At 34.6% G+C, this 24,611-nt stretch overlaps 1 protein-coding gene and 3 non-coding genes across 4 annotated transcripts; 3 read left to right on the top strand and 1 right to left on the bottom strand.

The window, feature by feature from the left end:
• Window positions 1–99: 99 nt before the first annotated feature.
• On the bottom strand, window positions 100–15,390 carry LOC139892404 (protein NEN1-like). The gene is made up of 6 exons (XM_071875467.1): window positions 15,086–15,390; window positions 13,778–13,935; window positions 13,621–13,667; window positions 13,263–13,326; window positions 865–1,550; window positions 100–447 (listed from the first exon to the last, which is right to left on the bottom strand). The coding sequence occupies exons 1-6, from the start codon at window positions 15,363–15,365 to the stop codon at window positions 216–218; spliced, it is 1,467 nt and encodes a 488-aa protein (XP_071731568.1). The 5' UTR covers window positions 15,366–15,390; the 3' UTR covers window positions 100–215.
• On the top strand, window positions 10,529–10,602 carry TRNAT-AGU (transfer RNA threonine (anticodon AGU)). Its single transcript has one exon. It is a non-coding gene; the product is annotated as a tRNA-Thr (tRNA).
• On the top strand, window positions 12,228–12,301 carry TRNAT-AGU (transfer RNA threonine (anticodon AGU)). The gene has a single exon. It is a non-coding gene; the product is annotated as a tRNA-Thr (tRNA).
• Window positions 12,599–12,672, top strand: TRNAT-AGU (transfer RNA threonine (anticodon AGU)). Its single transcript has one exon. It is a non-coding gene; the product is annotated as a tRNA-Thr (tRNA).
• Window positions 15,391–24,611: the final 9,221 nt, after the last annotated feature.

Below are 24,611 nucleotides of genomic sequence, written 5' to 3' on the forward strand. Positions count from 1 at the left end.
AATATAGAGTTATTAAATGTTAACGACCGTCATTAAAGTTTTATTCCTTATGGTTAATTTGGTATCAAGTATCTTGTTAACAACATAACTGATATGCAGATGACCAATTAAAAATCAAATAAAAAAGAATTCAAATACTAATAAACGATTGCGAGGTTAGTTTAACATCTTGACAAATATTAAACACAAAACGCCTTTTAAATATAACATAACAATCATCTATGAACAATCAACTTCTTGGCGACTAATCGAATTCCAGCATTCTGTTGATAATTGTAAGGATCCAAAGACAAGTAAGCATCCACCAACAAACCTGGGCCAATCAACGATTCGAGTTCCGCCACATCATAGCTACTGGAAACAAATGACAAAACGGACGACGATGGTGATTCCTTGACGTATATCTCAGTGATCAATCTAGTAGTATCTTCTGCCACAGTAGGCAAGCTGTAAATAGTACATATTAAAAAGTAAGTAGTAAGTATTTGAATAGTCAAGACGAGGAGAGGGAGTGGCCCGCACATTGTTGCGGGAAATGATTTTACACTATACCTTAAACTCAAAATAAGTATGTTTAAAAACAATTAAATAATGACGTCACGCTGACTCCATGCTGACATTAGAATCCACCAATAAAGGAAAAAGAATGAAAAAACACCAAAATACCCCCGGTAACAAACAGTACCGAACGGCATTGTTCAGTAGGTAAAACGACATAGATGTTGGCAGCAATTAGCATGTTTATATAATAATATAATATAATATAACGGCATAGATGTTGGCAGCAATTAGTATGTTTATAAATATAAATATAAATATAAATATAAATATAAATATAAATTAGCCTGTTTAACCCAAACTTACTGTAATCTAATAGTGGGTGAGTTGTAAAACCCGGGCTTTCTGCACACAACGGGCCTCCACTCTGAATTGCTATCGGAATCCATGAATCTTTTAGCGATGCTATCATAGGCATCAAGTACGCCACATAAATTTTCATTGTTTGCATCAACCACAAAACTTAGTCGTGGTCTTCCGACATGGTCAACAAATTGTGTGCTTAATCCAAACCGTATTCTCATACCATCACAACGAATCTGCAACGGGATATCACGGTGTAGTATCTGTATTCTGTGGGACCCATGAACAAAGGGAGCAATGGTGACAGTAATGGAAGCCATGGAAACATCATCAGGCAATATGAAGTCACTGTGGTTGGTGAAAGCGTTCGATAAAGTGGTGGTTGAAGATTCTTCCACCATGGCTTCGTTAGATTGCGGGGACTCGGTCTCCATTTTGTCTATGTTATATGGGCCCACGTGAGACGGGTTGGGTTGAGCAATAGCTGAGTCAACTGTATTTGGATGTTTATTCTCTTCTGCTATAGGAGTTGGAGGAAACGTAGGGTTTTCGAGGTTTCTGTTATACGAAAATGGGCTGGTGTTCGAGCCTGTTCCCTCTAGACTGGTTTTACCGTTACAGCGAAACCCAGTAGTAACATTCGGAGAAACCCTGTTAGTTTCATTGTATATATCACGTTGGCTTGATTCCTGCAAGAGCAATATACTTTAGTCTGTTTGCAGAATGATAATTCAGAAGTGCAAACTCGACAGTAGTGAAAAAAAATGTTATTTTACAAAAAAATTGTGGCAAACTCAGCCCTTTCGGGAATTATAGTTACATAATGTTAGATAAAAGTAAAGAAGCTGGTTACAGTAAAAGTAGGTTGGACCGGTCAATTTGTCAAATGGGTCAAAAGCAACCCAAAATGTCAATTTGGATGAAATGTCAAGGTGTGAAACTGTTATTCATTTAAGGTACAATTTGCAGCCAAGTAGTCTGTATAGAAACATTGCACCCTTATCCTATTATTTGTGGTGGGAAATGATAGTTTTTATAAAATGAGAAGAGAATGTAGGGATACATATCAGGTAGCTTTCATAGCTCAGTTGGTTAGAGCACCCGTTTACTAAGGTCTTGAGTTCGACTCTCAATGAAAGCATTTTTTATGTTACTCCCTATTTTTTTAAATTTCAGGGACCAAAACTTTTAATATTCATTTAGTAGTGTCATATTTTCTGCACATACTTTGTGTCAGATAGAATTTTATAAACTTGGGCTTCATCATCATACATAAATGTTATCAAACCATAGCTAGAAACTATAAGACCACCCCCTATGGTTAGTTACCCGCTCATTACCCGCTCATTACCCGTAACTAACCATAGGCACCACTTAGTTACCCGCATTAGTTACCCGCTTTCACCATAGATTTAACGGAAGAGTTATAGGAATTGCGGGTCCCAGTGCTTTTTATTGTTGGACTTGATGCTTTATTGCTTGTACGTTGTATATTAAGAGGAGTATTGTTTTAGCCATGATAGGGAGTGTTCAGTTATGAGTTAGTTATAGGATATTGGTGTTGATGTGGCGCTGATGTGGAAGGTTAAGAGGATGAATAGTTTAGTTACGATAGGGAGTGGCCTAATCTGTCTTCTTAGACCACTCCCTATGGTTAGTTACCCGCTCATTACCCGCTCATTACCCGTAATTATCCGTAATGAACCATAGGCACGGCTTAGTTACCCGCATTAGTTACCCGCACTCACCATGGATTTAATGGAAGAGTTTTGGTTAGTTATAGGAATTGTAGGTCCTAGTGGCTTTTTATTGTTGGACTTAGTGCTTTATTGTTTGTACGTTGTATATTAAGAGGAGTATTGTTTTAGCCACGATAGGGAGTGTTTAGTTATGATTTAGTTATAGGATATTGGTGTTGATGTGGCGCTGATGTGGAAGGTTAAGAGGATGAATAGTTTAGTTACGAATAGCAGCATTCTTATTTATTTGTTACTTTTAGCTCATTGACAGCATCTGTTTATATTCAGTCTACTGTCCTTTTTGCGACCCATTCTTAAACGGTAAGCGGATAAGGTTTACCATGTCCAGGCTCTACCCGGGGAGGCCAGGTATTTTAATCAGATGCAGGTGCCCTAACCGGGTTATTGTGTGACCATTTCTAACCTGAGACTGAGACCTCCTGTGCGACCCATTCTTATAAATGTCAACATGCATTTAAACTAGCAGTACCAAGTTACCAAAGAGCTAGGATGTGTGAGCTATTAGACCATCCAAAAAAAACTATCTATAAATCTTTATGAGAATAAAATAGTCTTCCAATTTATATTTGTAACATCAGTTACTTGTGAGTATCAAAACTATAGGAGACTATGCAACTACATTGTCCCAAACCAACCCGACCCGTTCTAACGTCACCCGTTTTGAACTGTTGCCAGGCCTACGTAACAAGCCCATTCAGTCACCTCTACCTATATTTTCTCAGATACTTAATCCACTAAAGGAAAAATTCCCTATGGCTCTGCAAATCTATGCATACTGTTATATAACTGGTCTGAAAAAATTGCAGACATTCTAAATTAGTTTATTACAATTTATTTGTTAATAGTTTGTTGGAAATTTAGTGTAATTTTGGGTTTTAATCTACACTTGTAAATGGGTTTGGAGGTACGGAGTGTACACCCATTAAGTGATAGATTACCCGGACCCAAAAGTGGTTTTCCATTATTTACTATCATGACTTGGTCTACCTGAAATTTGACTAAGTGTTTTCAGTACTAAGTTTTCTTAGTAAGCTGAAATTTGGCTAAGTGTTTTGTGCTGGTTGTTCTGCATTGCTGGTCCTTGTGCTGGTTGTTCTGCGCAGCTGGTCCCTGTGCTGGTTGTTCTGCGCAGCTGGTCCCTGTGCTGGTTGTTCTGCGCAGCTGGTCCCTGTGCTGGTTGTTCTGCGCAGCTGGTCCTGTTTGCTGGTTCCTCTGCGCTGCTGGTCCTGTTTGCTGGTTCCTCTGCGCTGCTGGTCCTGTATGCTGACTTTTGCGCTGCTGGTCCTGTATGCTGACTTTTGCGCTGCTGGTCCTGTTTGCTGATTTTTGCGCTGCTGGTCCTTTTGCAGTGCTGGTTCTTAAGAGACAGCAGTAAGAAAACACTTAACACAATTTTGAGTGATTACGGAAGAATTATTCTTGCACCCACTTTTACTTTAGTGGTTGAAGGAATAATACTTGTTTATTATAAAGTGATCACTCATGCTTTGATAGTTGTAAAATATAATATTTGTTTATTTAAAAAGTAACAACTTTTACTTTAATGATGGAAGTGATAATATTTGTTTATAGAAATATTCTTCCTGTAACCACTTTTGAATATTATAGAAGATACTTTTATTAATCAATCGGCCAATTGATTTTAATAAAAGACTCTTTCATGATAAGGGTGTATATAAATATATTAACCAATATGCATGAGAAGATACACAAGTTACGAACACCAAAATATTCTTCTGCAAAAGGAATTCTTGTTTATGCCAAAACAAGAATTTAATCTCTGTCTTATCCCAAAGTGATATTCGTGTAACCCAGGCTATAAGGGTCGAATAATTACTTTCGGAAAGTGATACCACGATTCAGTGATTTATCCGGCTATCGATTATTTTACCCTACACGAAAGAAATTAATAAAACCTCCAACAATCGAAAGTAATTATTCGTTATAATCGATGGCGGCTACGATGAAACACATGACGGCGAATTTCTCCAAACTTGATAAGTTTGAGGGAATTGATTTTAGGAGATGGCAAAAGAAGATGCACTTCTTTCTGAGCAGCATGAGTGTGGTGTACGTACTCAGCACACCAATTCCTGAAGATCATGGTGATGATGCCACTATTGAACAAATTCGGAAAAGGTGCAAGTGGGAGAACGATGACTACATCGCTAGAGGTTTAATCCTCAATGGTATGGCTGATTCCCTTTTTGATATTTACCTAAATGTTGAATCTTCTAAAGAACTATGGGACTGTTTAGAAACCAAGTATATGTCTGAGGATGCTTCTAGTAAAAAGTTCCTCGTGAGTAATTTTAATAATTACAAGATGGTCGATTCTAGACCGGTCTTGGAACAATACAATGAGCTCATTCGTATACTTGGTCAATTCACACAACATAAGATGAACATGGATGAGTCTATTCAAGTCTCAAGCATAATTGATAAACTACCTCCATCTTGGAAAGAATTTAAACATTCTTTGAAACATAAGAAGGAGGAGTTAACTCTTGTTGAGTTGGGTAGTCATCTGCGTATTGAGGAATCCCTCAGGTTGCAGGATAATGACAAGCCAAAGAGCAACGAAGTTGCTGGTACGTCTGTTGTCAATATGGTGGAACATAAAAAGTTCACTAGTAATAATGACAAAAAGGGCAAACGTAAACATCAAGGTTATAACAAGGCTAATCCGAACAAGAAGTCTAAATTGACTTGTTGGAAGTGTGGTAAAACTGGACACATGAAAAAGGATTGCAAGGTTATTTTTGGTAATAATAATGCCAAAGGATCTAGCACAAGCGGTTCGGGAAATGGTTTAGACAACCACAACTCGAAAGGTCAGAATATATTTAATAATTCAAATGAGAATTATTATGTTTCATATATATCTGAGGCTTATTTTGTGCAGGATGATGATGTCGCGTGGTGGGTTGACTCGGGAGCCACCACCCATGTATGCAAGGATAGATTTTGGTTCAAGACTTACGAGTCCGTGACTGATGGATCAATTCTTCATATGGGAAATGAGTCAACAGCCTCTGTTCATGGACGTGGAATTGTGGATTTGTGTTTTAGTTCTGGAAAAACTATTTGTTTGTTTGATGTTTTGCATGTACCACAAATAAGGAAAAATTTGGTTTCCAGTAGTGTGTTAAATTGTTGTGGTTATAAACAAGTGATTGAATCTGATAAGTTTGTTTTGTCAAAACATGGTATGTTTGTTGGTTTTGGTTATTTATGCAATAGAATGTTTAGACTTAACATTAATCACTTGAATGTTAATTTTGCTTTTATATCTACTTCTAGCATAAATAATTCTACACTTTGGCATGCTAGACTAGGACATATACACTTTAAAAGAATGCAAGATATGTCTAAAGATGGATTAATACCGGCTTTTGACATGAACAATGAAAAGTGTAAAACGTGTATGTTAACAAAGATCACTAAGAAACCATTTCAAAATGTACATCGTGATACTGAAATTTTGGAATTAATACATAGTGATTTATGTGATTTGCATGCTACTCCTACTTTAGGGAACAAGAAATATTTTGTGACTTTTATTGATGACGCTTCTAGATTTTGCTATGTTTATTTGTTACATACTAAGGATGAAGCATTAGATAAATTTAAAATATTTAAAACTGAAGTAGAATTACAACAAAAGGCTTTGATTAAAAGACTTAGAACAGATAGGGGAGGTGAATACATTAACCAATCGTATTTCCAATCCGTTGGTATTATCCATGAGACCACAGCTCCTTATACTCCACAACAAAATGGTATATCTGAAAGGAAGAATAGGGTCCTTAAGGAAATGGTTAATTCCATGTTATCCTATTCGGGTTTAAGTGAAGGATTTTGGGGGGAAGCTATGTTAACAGCTTGTTATTTGCTTAATAGAGTTCCTAACAAAAGAAACAAGATTACACCTTATGAACTTTGGAATAAAAGGAAACCTAACTTGAATTATCTTCGGGTATGGGGCTGTAGGGCGGTTGTAAGACTACCTGATCCCAAGAAGAAAAGTTTAGGTGAAAGAGGTATAGATTGCATATTTGTTGGATATGTTGAACATTCCAAGGCATATAGGTTCTATGTAATAGAGCCTAATGAGTTTGTCTCAATCAATTCTGTGATTGATTCAAGGGATGCAATCTTTGATGAAAATCGATTTTCATCTATACCTAGACCAAAGGATATGATTCCAAGTAACAATGGAATCAATAAGGATTGTAATGATGAAGTCTCTGAAAAGGCTGTTGATCAGTCACTTGAGCTTCGGAAAAGCAAAAGAAAAAGGAAACCTAAATCATTTGGACCAGATTTTCAACTATACTTAGTTGAAGGTTCTAGGGATGATGTTTCTACCCAATATTCGTATTGTTTCAATGTTGATGATGATCCTAAAACATATGATGAAGCAATGAGGTCTCAGGATGTTGCATTCTGGAAAGAGGCAATTAATGATGAGATAGATTCTATCATGGGCAATAACACTTGGGTGTTAGCTGATCTACCTCCTGGTTGCAAACCTTTGGGTTGCAAATGGATTTTCAAAAAGAAGATGAAGGTGGATGGAACTATTGAAAAGTTCAAGGCAAGGTTAGTCATTCAAGGCTTTAGACAAAAGTCTGGAATTGACTATTTTGATACTTATGCTCCCGTGGCACGTATCACTACCATTAGACTGCTGATTGCTTTGGCTACGATTCACAATCTAGTTATTCACCAGATGGATGTGAAGACAGCATTCTTGAATGGTGAATTGGATGAGGAGGTTTATATGAACCAACCTCAGGGCTTTGTCATGCCAGGAAATGAAGGCAAGGTGTGCAAACTTGTGAAATCCTTATATGGTTTGAAACAAGCACCTAAGCAATGGCATCAAAAGTTTGATGAAGTGATTTTATCTAGTGGTTTTAAATTAAACCAAGCAGATAAATGTGTATATAGTAAATTTGATGATTCTGGTAAAGGAGTTATAATTTGTCTATATGTTGATGACATGTTAATCTTTGGGACTGACCAAAGTCAGGTTGATTTAACAAAAGAATTTTTGTCATCAAAATTCTCCATGAAAGATATGGGGGAGGCTGACGTTATCCTTGGCATTAGGATCAAACGTGAAAGCAAAGGAATTTCGATTTGTCAATCTCATTATATTGAGAAGGTGTTGAAAAAGTTCAATTGCTTTGAATGTAATCCTGTGAGTACCCCTGTTGATCCAAGTGAGAAGCTTATGCCTAATCAAGGTGAAGCTGTATCACAACTTGAGTATTCTCAGGTGATTGGCTGTTTGATGTACGCCATGACTTGTACAAGGCCGGATATTGCTTTTGCTGTGGGAAAACTGAGTAGATATACTAGTAATCCTAGTACTCATCACTGGCAAGCAATTAGGCGGGTACTGAAGTACTTGAAGAAAACTATGGACTATAGTTTATCTTATAATGGGTTTCCTTCGGTAATAGAAGGATATTCTGATGCGAGCTGGATAACCAATATTGAAGATCATTCTTCAACGAGTGGTTGGGTGTTCTTGCTTGGGGGAGGTGCTATTTCATGGGCTTCTAAGAAGCAGACATGTATTACCAACTCAACGATGGAATCTGAGTTTGTTGCTTTAGCTGCTGCTGGTAAAGAAGCAGAATGGCTTAGAAACTTGATCCATGAGATACCATTATGGCCTAAACCTATAGCACCCATGTCTATCCATTGTGATAGTGCTGCGACATTGGCAAAGGCTTATAGCCAGATGTACAATGGAAAGTCTAGACACTTAGGTGTCAGACATAGCATGATTCGTGAACTCATCATGAATGGGGTGATTTCTATAGTGTTCGTGAGGTCACAACAGAATTTAGCTGATCACTTGACGAAGGGATTGGCAAGAGACTTGGTGAACAAGTCTGCTGTGGGGATGGGTTTAAAGTCCACATAAATTTCTAATTATAAGATACCCAATTCCCTTCTGATGAAAATTAGAAGTTGAATTCAATGTGGAAGGCTTATACTTAGAAATTTGGAGTACAAAATTTTGTATCATCCCAAGGTAAGGTATGTACTCGGACCTGTTGAAGGTGAGGATGAAGTTTAGCTTCTTAATGGTTTATTTGAAAAAGTGCAATAGCAGGTGCATGACTGAAATGAACTACCTATGTGAATGTGAAGTTTTGCCGCTTCAACAAAGCTTGGACTTTTGCTTTAGATACATTCACGAATGGATATGGACACATGGCTTGTAAAGTGTCAGGATAGCTTTAGAGTATTTGAAAACTTATGTGTATGTTATTTTCAGTTATTCAAATGGGTTGAAGGGTTCAATTCTTAGAACACCCCGATTCTCGAATATTTGGAATGTGTAATGTACTAAGGTGAAAATTCAATCTTCAAGATATTTTCATTTATGCATGAGTTTTGTTTTAATTTGTTTAATTCTCATGAAACGAATTGCACTAAATTGGGGAGGATTGTTGGAAATTTAGTGTAATTTTGGGTTTTAATCTACACTTGTAAATGGGTTTGGAGGTACGGAGTGTACACCCATTAAGTGATAGATTACCCGGACCCAAAAGTGGTTTTCCATTATTTACTATCATGACTTGGTCTACCTGAAATTTGACTAAGTGTTTTCAGTACTAAGTTTTCTTAGTAAGCTGAAATTTGGCTAAGTGTTTTGTGCTGGTTGTTCTGCATTGCTGGTCCTTGTGCTGGTTGTTCTGCGCAGCTGGTCCCTGTGCTGGTTGTTCTGCGCAGCTGGTCCCTGTGCTGGTTGTTCTGCGCAGCTGGTCCCTGTGCTGGTTGTTCTGCGCAGCTGGTCCTGTTTGCTGGTTCCTCTGCGCTGCTGGTCCTGTTTGCTGGTTCCTCTGCGCTGCTGGTCCTGTATGCTGACTTTTGCGCTGCTGGTCCTGTATGCTGACTTTTGCGCTGCTGGTCCTGTTTGCTGATTTTTGCGCTGCTGGTCCTTTTGCAGTGCTGGTTCTTAAGAGACAGCAGTAAGAAAACACTTAACACAATTTTGAGTGATTACGGAAGAATTATTCTTGCACCCACTTTTACTTTAGTGGTTGAAGGAATAATACTTGTTTATTATAAAGTGATCACTCATGCTTTGATAGTTGTAAAATATAATATTTGTTTATTTAAAAAGTAACAACTTTTACTTTAATGATGGAAGTGATAATATTTGTTTATAGAAATATTCTTCCTGTAACCACTTTTGAATATTATAGAAGATACTTTTATTAATCAATCGGCCAATTGATTTTAATAAAAGACTCTTTCATGATAAGGGTGTATATAAATATATTAACCAATATGCATGAGAAGATACACAAGTTACGAACACCAAAATATTCTTCTGCAAAAGGAATTCTTGTTTCTGCCAAAACAAGAATTTAATCTCTGTCTTATCCCAAAGTGATATTCGTGTAACCCAGGCTATAAGGGTCGAATAATTACTTTCGGAAAGTGATACCACGATTCAGTGATTTATCCGGCTATCGATTATTTTACCCTACACGAAAGAAATTAATAAAACCTCCAACATAGTTTACTAGTTGGGTCAATATATGTCTGTTATTTATCTGTGACTTGAGAGTTTCTGTTTAGCATTCGACATAGTTAAGTTGTTCGAATATACTAAATCCTATTATCTATCTTTTTCTCATGCAATTATCAATTCCTTATTAAATTTACCTGAAGTTTTGAACACACATATAATACATGCATATCTAGATGAAACAACCTATCACAGTAAAATATTATAAACTTTAAGTTCTTAAATTCGTATACATATGTGGTTTTGGAAACCATATCTAGAATATAGCCTTATCCTAATATTTTGTGGTGGGAAATGATAGTTTGATAAAATGAGAAGAAAATTTAAAAATGTATGTCAGGTGGCTTTCATAGCTCAGTTGGTTAGAGCACCCGTTTAGTAAGCGGGAGGTCTTGAGTTCAACTCTCAATGAAAGCAAACAAAAATTTTGTGTAGTTTTATAGTATCTGGGACTATAACAGTTAAAACTCATTCTAGTCTCTTTTTGTATACTTTAACATTACCCTAGTTACCTGAAATTGCCAAACTTAAAATTTATGTTGTTTGTTATTTGGACTAGCAGTACCAAGGTGGCTCACCAAAAAGACACAGATGTGAGAGTCAGTTGCCGTTTAAGAAAAAAATAGTATACATCATTATTGTAATAATATTGTCTTATTAAACAAATCCATGCATACCGTTAAATAACTGTTCTAAGAAATGCATACATACTAAATTAGTTTAACTAACATTATTTGTTGATTAGATTAGATTACTGATTTGGGAAACAGTGATTAAGATTTACTCCAGTTCCACAAAATCATAATGTGGTCCAAATCATAAAATTCAAAGGTGAGTCAACTTTATTTGCTGCAGTTTCATAGACCATACTTGCAATGATTATGTCATTCAAAGAAATTTTTTTTGAAATAGTAATATTTTTTAATATGTTTACAAAACTAGAAATTTGGAAAAAATCTTTACAAAACTAGTAAAACCGGAGTTTCAAACTCCGGTTTGGGCCAAACCGGTGTTCCAAAGTCCGGTTTCTATCTACTTTGTCCACATGGCAGAGTGACATGGCAAACCGGACTTTGAAACACCGGTTTGCCACGTGGCATTTTTTTTTTTTTTTTAGGATTCTGGGATGAGCTTGTTTATTTGTTTTAAAAAAAATTTAATTGTTAATAATTGATATTCATTCCTTAAAAGAATTAGCTTATTAATTACGGAGTAATAACTATCTGAACTTTCACTTCTCAAACTACATTAAAAGAAGTTTCAAATTAGCTTATTGATAATTAATATTCATCCCTTAAATCTAGCAAAAATAATTAAAAATTTTTTCTAAACAAATAAACGAGCTCATCCCATAATCCTAAAAAAAAAAAAAAAAAAAAAAAATGCCACGTGGCAAACCGGTGTTTCAAAGTCCGGTTTGCCATGTCACTCTGCCATGTGGACAAAGTAGATAGAAACCGGACTTTGGAACACCGATTTGGCCAAACCGGAGTTTGAAACTCCGGTTTTACTAGTTTTGTAAAGTTTTTTTCAAAATTTCTAGTTTTGTAAACATATTAAAAAATATTACTATTTCAAAAAAAAATTCGTCATTCAAACTTAATTAAGTATGGGATTATCTGAAGGAGGACTATGGAGACACAAGAGTTCGAGGCACACAGGTTCTAAACTTAATTAAGTATCTTGAAAATACAATCATTGAATACTGAATACTAAGACAGACATTTGGATATTAGACGAAGTACGATTGTTCAACTCTCAGTTTATAGATTCATAAACTGTTGAAAAGTATAACCAAATTGAAGAACATAAAGAGACCTCTAAAAACTACCTACACATAATTTCTACATGTATTAAATGCTTAAGAGCAACGTAGGCTTATGGGACATGAACATGTCATTAAAGAAGCTCTAACAGTCAAGCACCACGAAGATTGAGAGAGTTCGAAAGAAAAGTTTAGTGAACTGCAATTGGAAGGTTATGTCAACGATGAATGAAAGTTTGATTAAATGAAGAAAATGTGTAGAGATGTATATCAAGTTGCTTTCATAGCTCAGTTGGTTAGAGCACCTGTTTAGTAAGCGGGAGGTCTTGAGTTCGACTCTCAATGAAAGCATTTTTTTATGTTATTTTCTATCACAGGGACTGATACTATTAATATCCATTACTCTTCTCTTATTTGCTTCACATAGTTTTAAACACATATATGTTACATGCATATCTGGATATAAAACAACATATTACATGTGGTTATGGGACATGTAAGCACTATATATAAAGCTATATCTGGTGCAATTTGCAGCTAAGTAGTGGAGTATAACAGTATAGCAACATTGTAACCTTATCCTTACTTTGTGATGTAAAATGATAGTTTGATAAAATGAGAACATAATGTAGGAGAATATCTCAGATTGCTTTCATAGCTCAGTTGGTTAGAGCACCCGTTTAGTAAGCGGGAGGTCTTGAGTTCAACTCTCAATGAAAGCAATATTTATTTTTGTAGTTTTATTATATATTTATTTATTTTTTTGATAAAGGGAAAAAAAATATTTTAATAAGAAACCAATACATGAGCAGGATATACCCAAAACTCAAACAACAAACCAAGACCCGGAAAGGATTAACACTGTTACATCCATAAACCACAGGCCAAACAAAACAAGAAAACACAATCGAATAACCGAAGCTGTCGTCCCAACTTTCATAACGCGCTAAGGCTAAACGAAACACCCACAATCAATCTAAAACTAATTTCATATTGTAGTTTTATTATACCAGGGACTGATAACGTTAGTGCCTTTTGCCTACTTTAACATTATCCTAGTTACCTGAAATTACCAAAGTTTTCCTTAAGCGGTTCTAAAGTCGCATGATTTGACCCATTTCTCAACCCAAGTAACCAACCTATTTAGCCACCACTACTATATTATCTCGAATTTTTCTTCTGCTAGAGTAAATGTTCATCACATTAGAGATGAAAACTCAAAACAAGTTCATACATAAAAAATGTGATATAATCTTATAATAAAGCACACGGACTTAAAGAAAATAAACAGAAAGCTTGAAAGATAAATTACCAAGAAAAGGACCGCTGCACAGCGCTTGACAACTTCCAAATTCATTCGAACATCACCTAAACTCCTGAAACAAAACATTGAAGCAAGAGACGTCGGATTAAATTAGCGTGGATTGATTTAGTGAACAAGGTTCTCTTTGTTGCAAACATGACATATCGTGCACTTATTTTATTCTTAAAATAAAATCAGAGCAAATGTTTATTCAGCCTTAATCCCAAACCTTAAGAAGAACCCCAAAACCACACAAGATGAAATAACCATATAAAATTTACAGGTAATACACATGAAATTTTTTCGTATGAATATTATTCAAATTCAAATTTTAAGATCTAAAACGTCAATAGATGCAGCAAATTACCTGTGACTTTGCTTTCCAAGCCCAAAATAAGCAGCAAGACTCTCCATCTAAGCCACAAAATAAAGAGAAAATCAATAAAGGACGGGTTTATAAAACTGTTTATTACGCGATCAACTACATATATTTTACGATTGTTAATTAGTAACTAGTCATATACCTTCATGTTAATAGCTCGTCTTCCAAAGCTTTGTGTCAACAAAACCAATGTATCAATGGTTCCTTTGGGTTGTGGTGGCGGCCTATTTATACGTGCATACGCCTCCCTCAACCTCACACAGTCAAACCGCAATATGTTGTGACCCGCCCAAACTCTTCCTGTATACAATTCAACCCATCAAAGACTAACAAGTCAACTCAAAAATCAGTATATATTCATCATGATCCATGGCATTTACACAAGAGCAAATGTTATAAAGTACACAGAAATGCAACCCATCTTAATTAATATTTATACTTATATTAAGTCCAAGTACCATTGATTCACCTTTTTTGCATTTCCGGAAATTGTACAAATTTATAGTCAATATTACAATTGTAATTTAGCAGATGACTTAACAAACGTCACCAATGTTGCCAAATAAGAAACAAACCGAAATAATAACAACTGACAACAACCCAATCCTGCATGTTTGGGATATAGATAGGCGTGATGTAGACAGTCATTTCTTCACCGAGAGAGAGATAGATAGAGAGAGAGAGAGAGAGAGAGATGTGTTTCTCTCCCTAGGCAAAGAAAGTCATCAATCGGTCTAAGGTACAATGTCATCCCGACAAAAGTCATCCCTCGGCTCGAAGGTAAAAAGTCATCCCTCGGCTCGAAGGTAAAAAGTCATCCCTAAACAAACCATAACCAGTTACTCACTCCGTCCTAAAATTATTGTCTTTAAATATTTTATTTGTGTTATATAATATTTGATGAAAATTATGTGAATGAATTGAGTTTCAAATATGTTTTCATTGTTATAACCTTTTTTGAAAAGACAAACTTTAATTAAATATTACTCTCTCCGGTAAGTATTCTATTTTGATATGTTTTATAAATAGATAAAAAAAAAATAAGGTACCTTTACTATATGCAGGTAAGACAAAAAGATAGATAAAAAGCAAGAGTAAAATTGTAAAGTAAACAAAAATAATGACATTTCTTTTTTTTGTCTACTTTTTTTTTTAATAGCAATTCGGAATCACCAAAGAGAACTAAACCACCCACGCGTTCATCTCCCGCAGTTGCATAACCCGCCCCTAACTGCTGACCAGGAAGAAACCCGGTCCAATCCCCCCCCCACCCCCCACAGCAACCATGTGCGGAAGGCACCCTTGGCCCTTGGGACGGAGGGAGTATGTAGCATAAACAAAAATATTGAAATCAAAGTTGAAAAAAAAAATCTATAAAAGCGAAAACAATACAATAATATTGGGATACAGGTAATAGTAATTATCAATGAAAAAAAGATATATAAATTACCATGCAAGATGTTATAAACTCTATCCGCTATCTCCGTAAAGTACGGGGCAGAATCCACGTCAGCAGGAGTGATACCGTTGCAGAGAATGGACTTATCGGTGATAAGATTAACATCATGCGGTTTAACAAGTGTTTCATAGCTGTCTAACTCGTTAAGCTTTTGGGGACAAACTAATATCGAACCAAATTCAAGTATTGCATAGGACTGATCAATTCGATTCGGAATAGTTGTTTCAAGGTCAAAGAAAACGATCTCTGATCGATCAACACCGGACCCCATATCGGAATTGTGACAACTGTCAATGGAAGATGAATGAAATGAATGTGTAAAGGCGGGATGATACGGCACTTCGATGAATATATAGAGGAAAAGAATTGGTAACTGAATTATGTATTTTACGTTTTTACCCCTAGGCTATTTTTTAACAAGATTTTGATATCTTTTCAACATCATCTAAAAGATTTTCTTTAAAATCTATCTTAAATAAATATTTAATTTAATATTTACGGAGTAATATTTATTGAAAAGTAATAATGACTATAAGAGTGTGTTTTCAATATTATGAAATGCATTTGTTTCTAACATCCGAATGATATATGATGTTAAATAATTTAATATTCAGTGATCAATAATTCAGAACTGAAATACATTCTTTTAATCATTAAGCATACAAATTTTATGTCATATCATTCTCAAATTATACTCAGAACACATAACAAACAAGTATATTGAATTATTTTTTTTCAAGTAACATGTTAATAAGGTAATTTTAGCCAATTCATATTTTTCATTTCAAAATGATTATCAAACAATTTAATTTCATTCAGAATCAAGTTTATTCGGAGACTTTAAATCATTCAAATTATAAATCATTCAGCGCTAAATCATTCAATTTTACTAAAACGTCACCTAAGAGTAATAAGAATGGAGCGCTGGTGTTTTTATCCGAGAGATCATAAATTGTTGATTTTGTCACTCCTTGTTGTTATAGAACTAAAGTGGAGGTAGCGACGCCGAGTTTAAATTTCGTTGTTAATTTTTTAAAAATATATATATGTGTTAAAATGGATGTATTTGGATACGATTGTGTTGTTTGAAAGAAAGTGTTGTATTGTAGATTGTATTGTTTGAAATAATATAAGTTTGATGTGTATATAGTGTATATAGAATAGATAGATTAAATAAAAAAGAAAAAAAAATTGACGGTCGGATATATGACTGTTGCAACTATCCTCCAAAATGCGTGAGAATGAAAGAAAACAGGACGAGTGGCCAGGGTGGGAGGCAGAGCGGCTTGGTGCCATCAGCCCCTGCAGGGCGGTGGTCAGGGTGGTACCGTTAAAAGAGCTCTAAATCTATGTATATTTATTAACCAATATGGTGGTGACATGTGTTAGTTTATATTATGTATTTGTATTTTTATTTAATACCCATTATTTTAATTTAATATTTAATTTATCATTTTATATGTATATTAGCGGATCCAGGAATCTATAATACCGGGTTCAAAGTAAAATAATCTAACATTTTAGACTTTGGACCGGGAGCAAAATAAAATAAACTAAAATTTAGACTTAAAATTTGCTGGTCCACAGTGACGCAGTGTCACTGACACTTGCCACCTCCTATCTGAAGCTAGTTTCGCCCCTGATTATTTACAAATTAGATTTTTTTTTTTATTTAAAAAATTGATTATAAAATTTGAGTTTGATATTTAAAAATATTTTAAATTCATTACAGAGGCATATATTAATAATTATATATACCTTTGTACCAAAGAGAGGCCCGGAGAGGAAACAAGGTGATCAACCGCTCAGGGTCCATAATTTTTAGGGGCCCAATTTTTTTATATATGCAGATACAATTAGAGATTTGAGAAACACGTGAAATATGAAAACATAATTGAAGCAGCAAATACGAAACATAATTAGCCCCAAAACAACAATCAAAGGCCTCATAAAAAAAAAATCAAAGTTCACTAGCACTCTAGCAAGCCTTGGAAGGTTTTTTTTATATTAAAAAAAAAAAAAAAAAAAAAAAAAAAAACTTGTATTACTACTTAGGGCCTAAGGGCCTTTTTTCCATCTTGCTCTAGGCCACTAAATTCTCGGGACCGGCTCTGCTCAAATCCGTCTACCAAGGACCTTTTTTTCCGACTCGCTCAGGGCCCTAAAAATGTCAAGACCGGCCCTTTTTGTACCTCCAACTAATTTTCCTCAAAATCACACGTCTATCAAAATACATAAACGTTTAAGCATACAGTATAATTAACGAATAAAAATACGTACAACTTTAGTGTTTGAAATACATAAACGATAAAGAACAAAGTATAGTTACACCACCGCAACTTTATGTATTTTGATAAAATGTTGGCAGTTATACTCGTTGTTTTTGCTTTTAGTACTCCGTACATGTTTTCTATTAAATGATGAGAATCTGATTTTGAGGAAAGGGAGTTTGCGAAGTTAAGTAAGAACAAAGTAAGGTGTAACGTACACAGAATATGCAATTGATATAATGTGCGTATATTCTTTACCTTACTTTCATCACACGATATTGGGTGTGCCGTATGCTTGATTTTTATTCATAGTATAACGATAGGGATCTTTTATCTTATTTGAAATTTACATATGGGGGTTAATATCATTGTACCAACTATAGCTTTTAACATCATCGAGCTCAATAATGCGATTTTTAATATTACGTTTAGCCAACCTATCTCTGATGTGTTGATATATCATATATGATAAATAAAAACCAGAAGCTATTTATTTTAACTGTTCAACAATAAGTTTGCAGTTATCATTTATCGTTTAACATTTTTTGTGTGGCTTTATATCCGGTTCATATTTTTTTGCGTTCATAGAACAAAGTGCTCTAACGACAATCACATTGAGTATCAAACATAACTTTATGAGTATCTTTATCAAACTTATACTTTATTGTCATGTTTAACCCATAAAATACTATTTCTTTTGGAATTTGTTAAGGAAAGACCCAAGGGCTTTTGTTAAGATGCATAAATAACTTGCACATAGTGATTACGTATGACTTTAATGTGGCGGTTTTGAATTGTACATGTTTTTTTATGCACCTTAACGATAGCCCTTAGGGTTGTTAACATTTTCGCTTTTTTTTTTTTTTGTAGGCATCTCTTATTTTTGGTTTATCAATCATATTAGTAACGAGTGTTAAGAGTTGAGGTTTAACTGAAATACACTTACGATACTGATTATGAGGTTATTAAATGATTTGTTATTTATTTATTTATAGGAGTTTCTTTTAAATTTTCTATCTCGATATTAAGTGTATTAATTTAATATTAATATAATATCCTATTCCTACTGTACTAGTTAAATACCCGCGACTTCGCGGGATTATTTAATGTTTTTTGATAAATAGAACTTGCTGACTTTATAAATATTGGTTTTGAGGGTTTATAGAATTATGATATTTTAAACACAAATAAACAATATAACATTCCAAAAGTTCAAATGTATAAAAATATAAATACAAAAATCTTGTTCAAAATAAAGTAAAGAACTCAAATTCTCATACCATCAATCAGTACCGCAAAAGGGCTCAAAATATGACTAAGTTGGGTTTCAGGACAATTGAGGTCTTCGCTTGCGTCCCTTTCGGTCGCCTCAGCTTAAAGTAGTAGTAATCGACATTAATTAGGGGGTGTGCATTCATAAGCTCTTTTTTCCAGAATTACCCATGTAGATACATTTTCAGTGTAATTTAGTTCTTATGTAACTCTGCTCCAGCTCTGAGTTATGAAAATACGATGGACTTGAAAGCTAGCTTCTTAGACTCTGACTTATACCGATTATCTTCGTATGTCCCTAGGAACACACCTACCATAATCCAGAAAACACTTGATCCATAAATACTCCAAAATATTAATGTAATAATTTTGAAGTTGTCATCATACTTGTTTTAACCCGTTAACCCAGCTGAAGGACCCACTTACTTTGTTACCCTAACAACATCGCATAAAATTAAGGCCTACACTATCAACCCATGATATTTACAGAGTTTAAATCCAATAATAGTGGTAAGTTATAAATTGAATAGTAATAGTAAGTTATAGTAGTAAGCATAACATATCGGAAGTAAATTATTGAGGCAGTGGTAAGTTATAATTCGGAGTCATGTCATCTTAAGAGGCAAGTGTAATGGCAACATTGTAAGCCCGAGAAGACTTGGTGTTATAAGAAGAAGTAGATGAACTGCTAGGTCCTTTTTCAAATCAAACTAAACTGACGTGTTTCGTTCTGACCCGAACTATTATGAACAAAATCAAGAATCATATTATTAAGGGGATTTAGAAATCTTTATTCCTTAATAATTTTCTCTTTTAATGTATAGGGAGGATTTGCCATTCCCATTGTACAACACTAAAACAGAACAAAGTTACAAACACTACAATTTTAAATAAACAATTAGAAAACAAACATGTTGGTTTAATTTTGAATACTCTTATTTTCATAATAAGTTAATTGGCTTAGGAAGTAGGTTGTGACAAGTTTTTGAATCAATAATGATCGGATCATCACCTTTTAGTTTAGCAAAGGTCCAGTCACATATGTAGTCTCAGAGTTTAATTACTCGGTCAACTTAACCTTTACCCAAGGTAAAAATATTTATCTTGAGCCAGCCCGATCCGGCATGGTTATATAAATGCATTCATCTTTATCCGAATCTGTTGTGATATATCCAAAGGCCACCCATTTTTCTACTTGGTTCGACAAAATTCAAAGACCAGTCACATATTACTCTCGAAGTAACTTTAAATTGCCCTTTCCGTTGAACAATCGGATGTTCATCCCCACTGAGTGTTTCATTAGTATAGTTAAATTTCAAAGGAACGTGGAGTTCATCTCTCACCTAACAAAATGATAAGACACAACGACAAGCTTTTTGTAAAGACACATCCTAATCCATCTGGACGAATACATTACATTTGATTACTTCGCGAGGTACTTGACCTCTATATGATACATTTTACAAACATTGCATTCGTTTTTAAAAGAAAAACTTTCATCACATCGAAAGTTGACGACATGCATACCATTTCATAATATATCCATCTATAATTGACCTAATAATAATCTTGATGAACTCAACGACTCGAATGCAACGTCTTTTGAAATATGTCATGAATGACTCCAAGTAATATCTCTAAAATGAGCAAATGCACAGCGAAAGATTTCTTTCATACCTGAGAATAAACATGCTTTAAAGTGTCAACCAAAAGGTGTCAAAACCCGTCCTTAACCATAAGAACGAGTTAGATAACGTATGATTTCATTGCGAGGTATTGACCTCTATATGCGACATTTTTAAAAGAACAACTGCATTTATTTTACATTACAAACCATAACTCTTATGTTTATACAAACTTTAGACAATATAAAGATGATTATCGTTTAGCGATAATCTTAGACTTACAAACTTTACATGTGATGATAACAATACGATTTCTAGCATATTTTACATTACAATTCCTCGGATATGCAGTTTTATTTTTGACACAAATTTGCATACTCAAGATCTTGCTTAAATTCAACATGTTGCAGCGGAAGCTTTTAGTTATCACCTGAGAATAGACATGTTTAAAACGTCAACATAAAGTTGGTGAGATATAGGTTTAATGCCGGCAGCGGTATAAATATAGACCACAAGATTTCATATGTAAACATTTTAATAAAAATATTCTAAGTGGTTGAGCACTTGGTAACCATACTTAACATTTAATCACGTCGCATATTCCCTTTATTATGAAATCTTACTACACCGTACCAAGTGTAGTCACGAAACGAAGTACTGTGCAACCGTTGAATACTGGTCGTCCAGTCCGGTTGGGGTTGTCAGGCCCGATAGATCTATCAACAGGATTCGCGTTTACAATACCGCTGTAAATAGTAGTTACCAAGCTACAGGGAAGTATGCCAGTGGTACAACTCAACGTAGAATATATTTTTCAGTTACTTGTGTCCATAACGTAAAACATAAAATACATGTATTCTCATCCCGAAATACTTAGAGTTTAAAAGTGGGACTATATACTCACTTTTGCCTTGAAGATATATATATTTTGACTTGGTCTCCGGTTGATATCACGAACCTATCCATATATAGTTTATCAATATATTTCCATTTTAAACAATCGTCACATATATATACTTATTATACTTTTAATAGTTTTAATAATTTCTTAGTCCGTAGTTAGCAGTCCGATGTTAGTAATTCAATTTTAATGGTTCATATTTAGGTGTTTAATAAATAAAACCCCCATCGAAATAAATAAAACCCCATCGTATTTGTATTGGTCGGGATTAATCTTGACCCACGGTACCGGTGTTGTCAAATGACGTGTTGCGTACATAAAGTACCGGTGTTGTCAAATGACGTGTTGCGTACAATCATGGGATCTTATGATTAATCTTCTCGTATTGTTTACGGGTGGTCCTGAAATATATAAAATTAAATTATGAGTACATATATATAAAATATCATGTTATTTTAGAAAGATGTGATTCATTTAATTTTTCTCCAATTATTTTCGTGGCTAAACTAGTTTTGGATATCCGATCTTGTTTTGGTCATAGTTTCTTCGTTACAACTCCGTTTTCGTTGGTTCAACTTGCCACTTCCTTGGATCGAGTCCCTCTTTAAGAATATGAACTGTAAATACCTTAGTTTGTATTCGAAATCACAGGTCATAGGTCAAACTTTGGTGAAACTTATGAAGTTAATCATTTTCCATCATATAAACAATATTAAATGATTATTTTTCTAAAAATACTTATACTTTGAGTTAAATCATGAAATTTTTATGTGTTATCATATTCATAGTAAATATCATTTTTCCAGAAAATAAACCTCCAATTCAAGGTTCAAAATAGTTTTTAATTATCCAACCCAAAACCGCCCCCGGTTGCACTCCGACGTCGTAAAAACAGTTTTTAAGGTGTTCTTTGAAAAACCAAGTTATACCTTGTTAAATTAGCATATATTTATGATATATTACATGTCTTAAAGTATTTTAAAAGTTAAGTTAGAAGGATCTATTTAGTTTGCAAACAAGTTTGAAAACATTCAAACTATGTTCTTGTTGTTAAAATTTTATACCATAAAATAAGATAGCTATATATATATGAATTGAATAAGGTTATGAACAAAGTTACTACCTTAAGTTACTTGGACAAGATTTCTGTAAAAGAGGAGTAAAAACCTAGAACCAAAAGAGTGATGGAATTGGATGAAAGATTGGAAGTAAACTTGTGTTCTTGGAAGGATTCTTGAAGTGTTTTTGTAAGGGTTTTCTTATGATGATTAAGTGATGTTTTTGGAACTAGATCTTCATGGTTGTGAGCTGAGATGGTTAAGGGGTTTAAGGCTCATAAGTGTGTGTGTTTTTAGCTAGAGAATTGAAGTAAAAATGAATCAAAATGATGATCCCCCATGGCTCTTAAAAAACGTGAATGGGGGGAACCAAGACAAAATTTTAGTTTGTAATTTTATGTATTTAGTCAAGCAATCATACAAAAGTAATTACCTTATACATAAGGCATGAACAAGGGCTGGTTGGTGGTGATTTGATGTGTATTTACCAATAGTAAATACGTATAGAAGCTAGGTATGATACGAGTACATATACTCTAGATATACGTATAGAAATCTTGTGAAAACGGAATGAGAATTCAAATATAGCTATCTTTTGTGAATATACTTATATGGTTTTATGTATTTAAGTCCTTAAAAAGTGATTAAATACATTATATATACGATATATGTATAAACATTATAGGTCATAAGTATTTATGTCAAATAACGTTACGTATGGTTATCGTTTTGAAAACTTAAGTTAGTAGTTTCAAAATATACTTATAACTTATTGTTATTAATACAAAATGAGATATTAAAACATCCATAAATCATGTTAAATATGTATATATACATATATATACACAAACGTATAATTATCATATATTATATAGTTCGTGATATCATCGGTCAAACTAGACGGTCAAACGTTGTGTAAAACTCTTTTCGAAAACATAAGTTTCAATAATTTGGATTGCTTATCATGTTGGTAAGGTTTAATTTATGTAAATATTAATCTTATAAGTATAAATTGATCGAAAAAGTCCGGGTCATTACAGTACCTACCCGTTAAATAAATTTCGTCCCGAAATTTTAAAATTTTACCTATTTTGCGTCATCGGGAAACAAATGTGGATATTTTTGTTTCATCTGATCCTCCCGTTCCCATGTAAACTCGGGACCCCTTCGAGCATTCCAACGAACCTTAACAATCGGTATATTGCTCTGCTTGAGCCGTTTAATTTCACGATCCATGATTTCGATTGGTTCTTCGATAAATTGTAGTTTCTCGTCGACATGGATTTCTTCAAGAGGAATGGTGAGATCTTCCTTTGCAAGACACTTCTTAAGGTTTGAGACGTGAAATGTATTATGTACTCCGGCGAGTTGTTGCGGTAACTCGAGTCGATAAGCTACCGGTCCAATGCGTTCGATGATATTGAACGGGCCTACGTACCTTGGGTTCAGTTTACCCCTTTTGCCGAAACGTATTACACCTTTCCATGGTGATACCTTTAACATAACCATGTCACCGATCTGAAACTCTAATGGTTTCCTTTGAACATCAGCGTAGCTCTTTTGGCGACTACGGGCTGTTTTCAATCTCTCCTTAATTTGTACTATCTTTTCAGTAGTTTCATGTATGATCTCGGGACCAGTTAATTGTCGATCTCCTACTTCATTCCAACAAATAGGAGATCTACACTTCCTTCCATACAGTGCTTCGAATGGTGCAGCTTTAATGCTCGCATGATAACTATTATTATACGAGAATTCTGCTAACGGTAAATACTTATCCCATCCGTTTCCAAAATCGATCACACATGCCCTGAGCATGTCTTCAAGAGTCTGAATTGTTCTTTCACTCTGCCTGTCAGTTTGCGGATGATATGCGGTACTCATATCCAAACGAGTTCCTAGTGCCTCCTGTAGTGATTGCCAGAACTTTGAGGTAAATCTACTATCACGATCGGATATAATGGAAATAGGTATTCCATGCCTTGAAACAATTTCCTTTATATATAATCGTAATAATTTCTCCATTCTATCTGTTTCCTTTATAGGCAAGAAATGTGCGGATTTGGTAAGACGATCAACAATCACCCAAATGGTGTCGTATCCCCAGGCAGTCTTTGGTAACTTCGTGATGAAATCCATGGTAATACCATCCCATTTCCATTCTGGGATTTCTGGTTGTTGAAGTAACCCTGACGGCTTCTGGTGTTCTGCTTTGACCTTGGAACAAGTTAAGCACTCCCCAACATATGTTGCAACGTCTGTCTTTAAATTAGGCCACCAATAATGTGTCTTAAGATCTTGGTACATCTTTCCAACTCTGTAGCGACCCGACCAAATCATGTTTGACGGCGCCGTCTACTTAGGTCCCGTTACGTGGTCATAAGTCTTTAA

This window comes from Rutidosis leptorrhynchoides, chromosome 2 (genome assembly GCF_046630445.1).
Source record: "Rutidosis leptorrhynchoides isolate AG116_Rl617_1_P2 chromosome 2, CSIRO_AGI_Rlap_v1, whole genome shotgun sequence".
Classification (NCBI taxonomy): domain Eukaryota; kingdom Viridiplantae; phylum Streptophyta; class Magnoliopsida; order Asterales; family Asteraceae; genus Rutidosis; species Rutidosis leptorrhynchoides.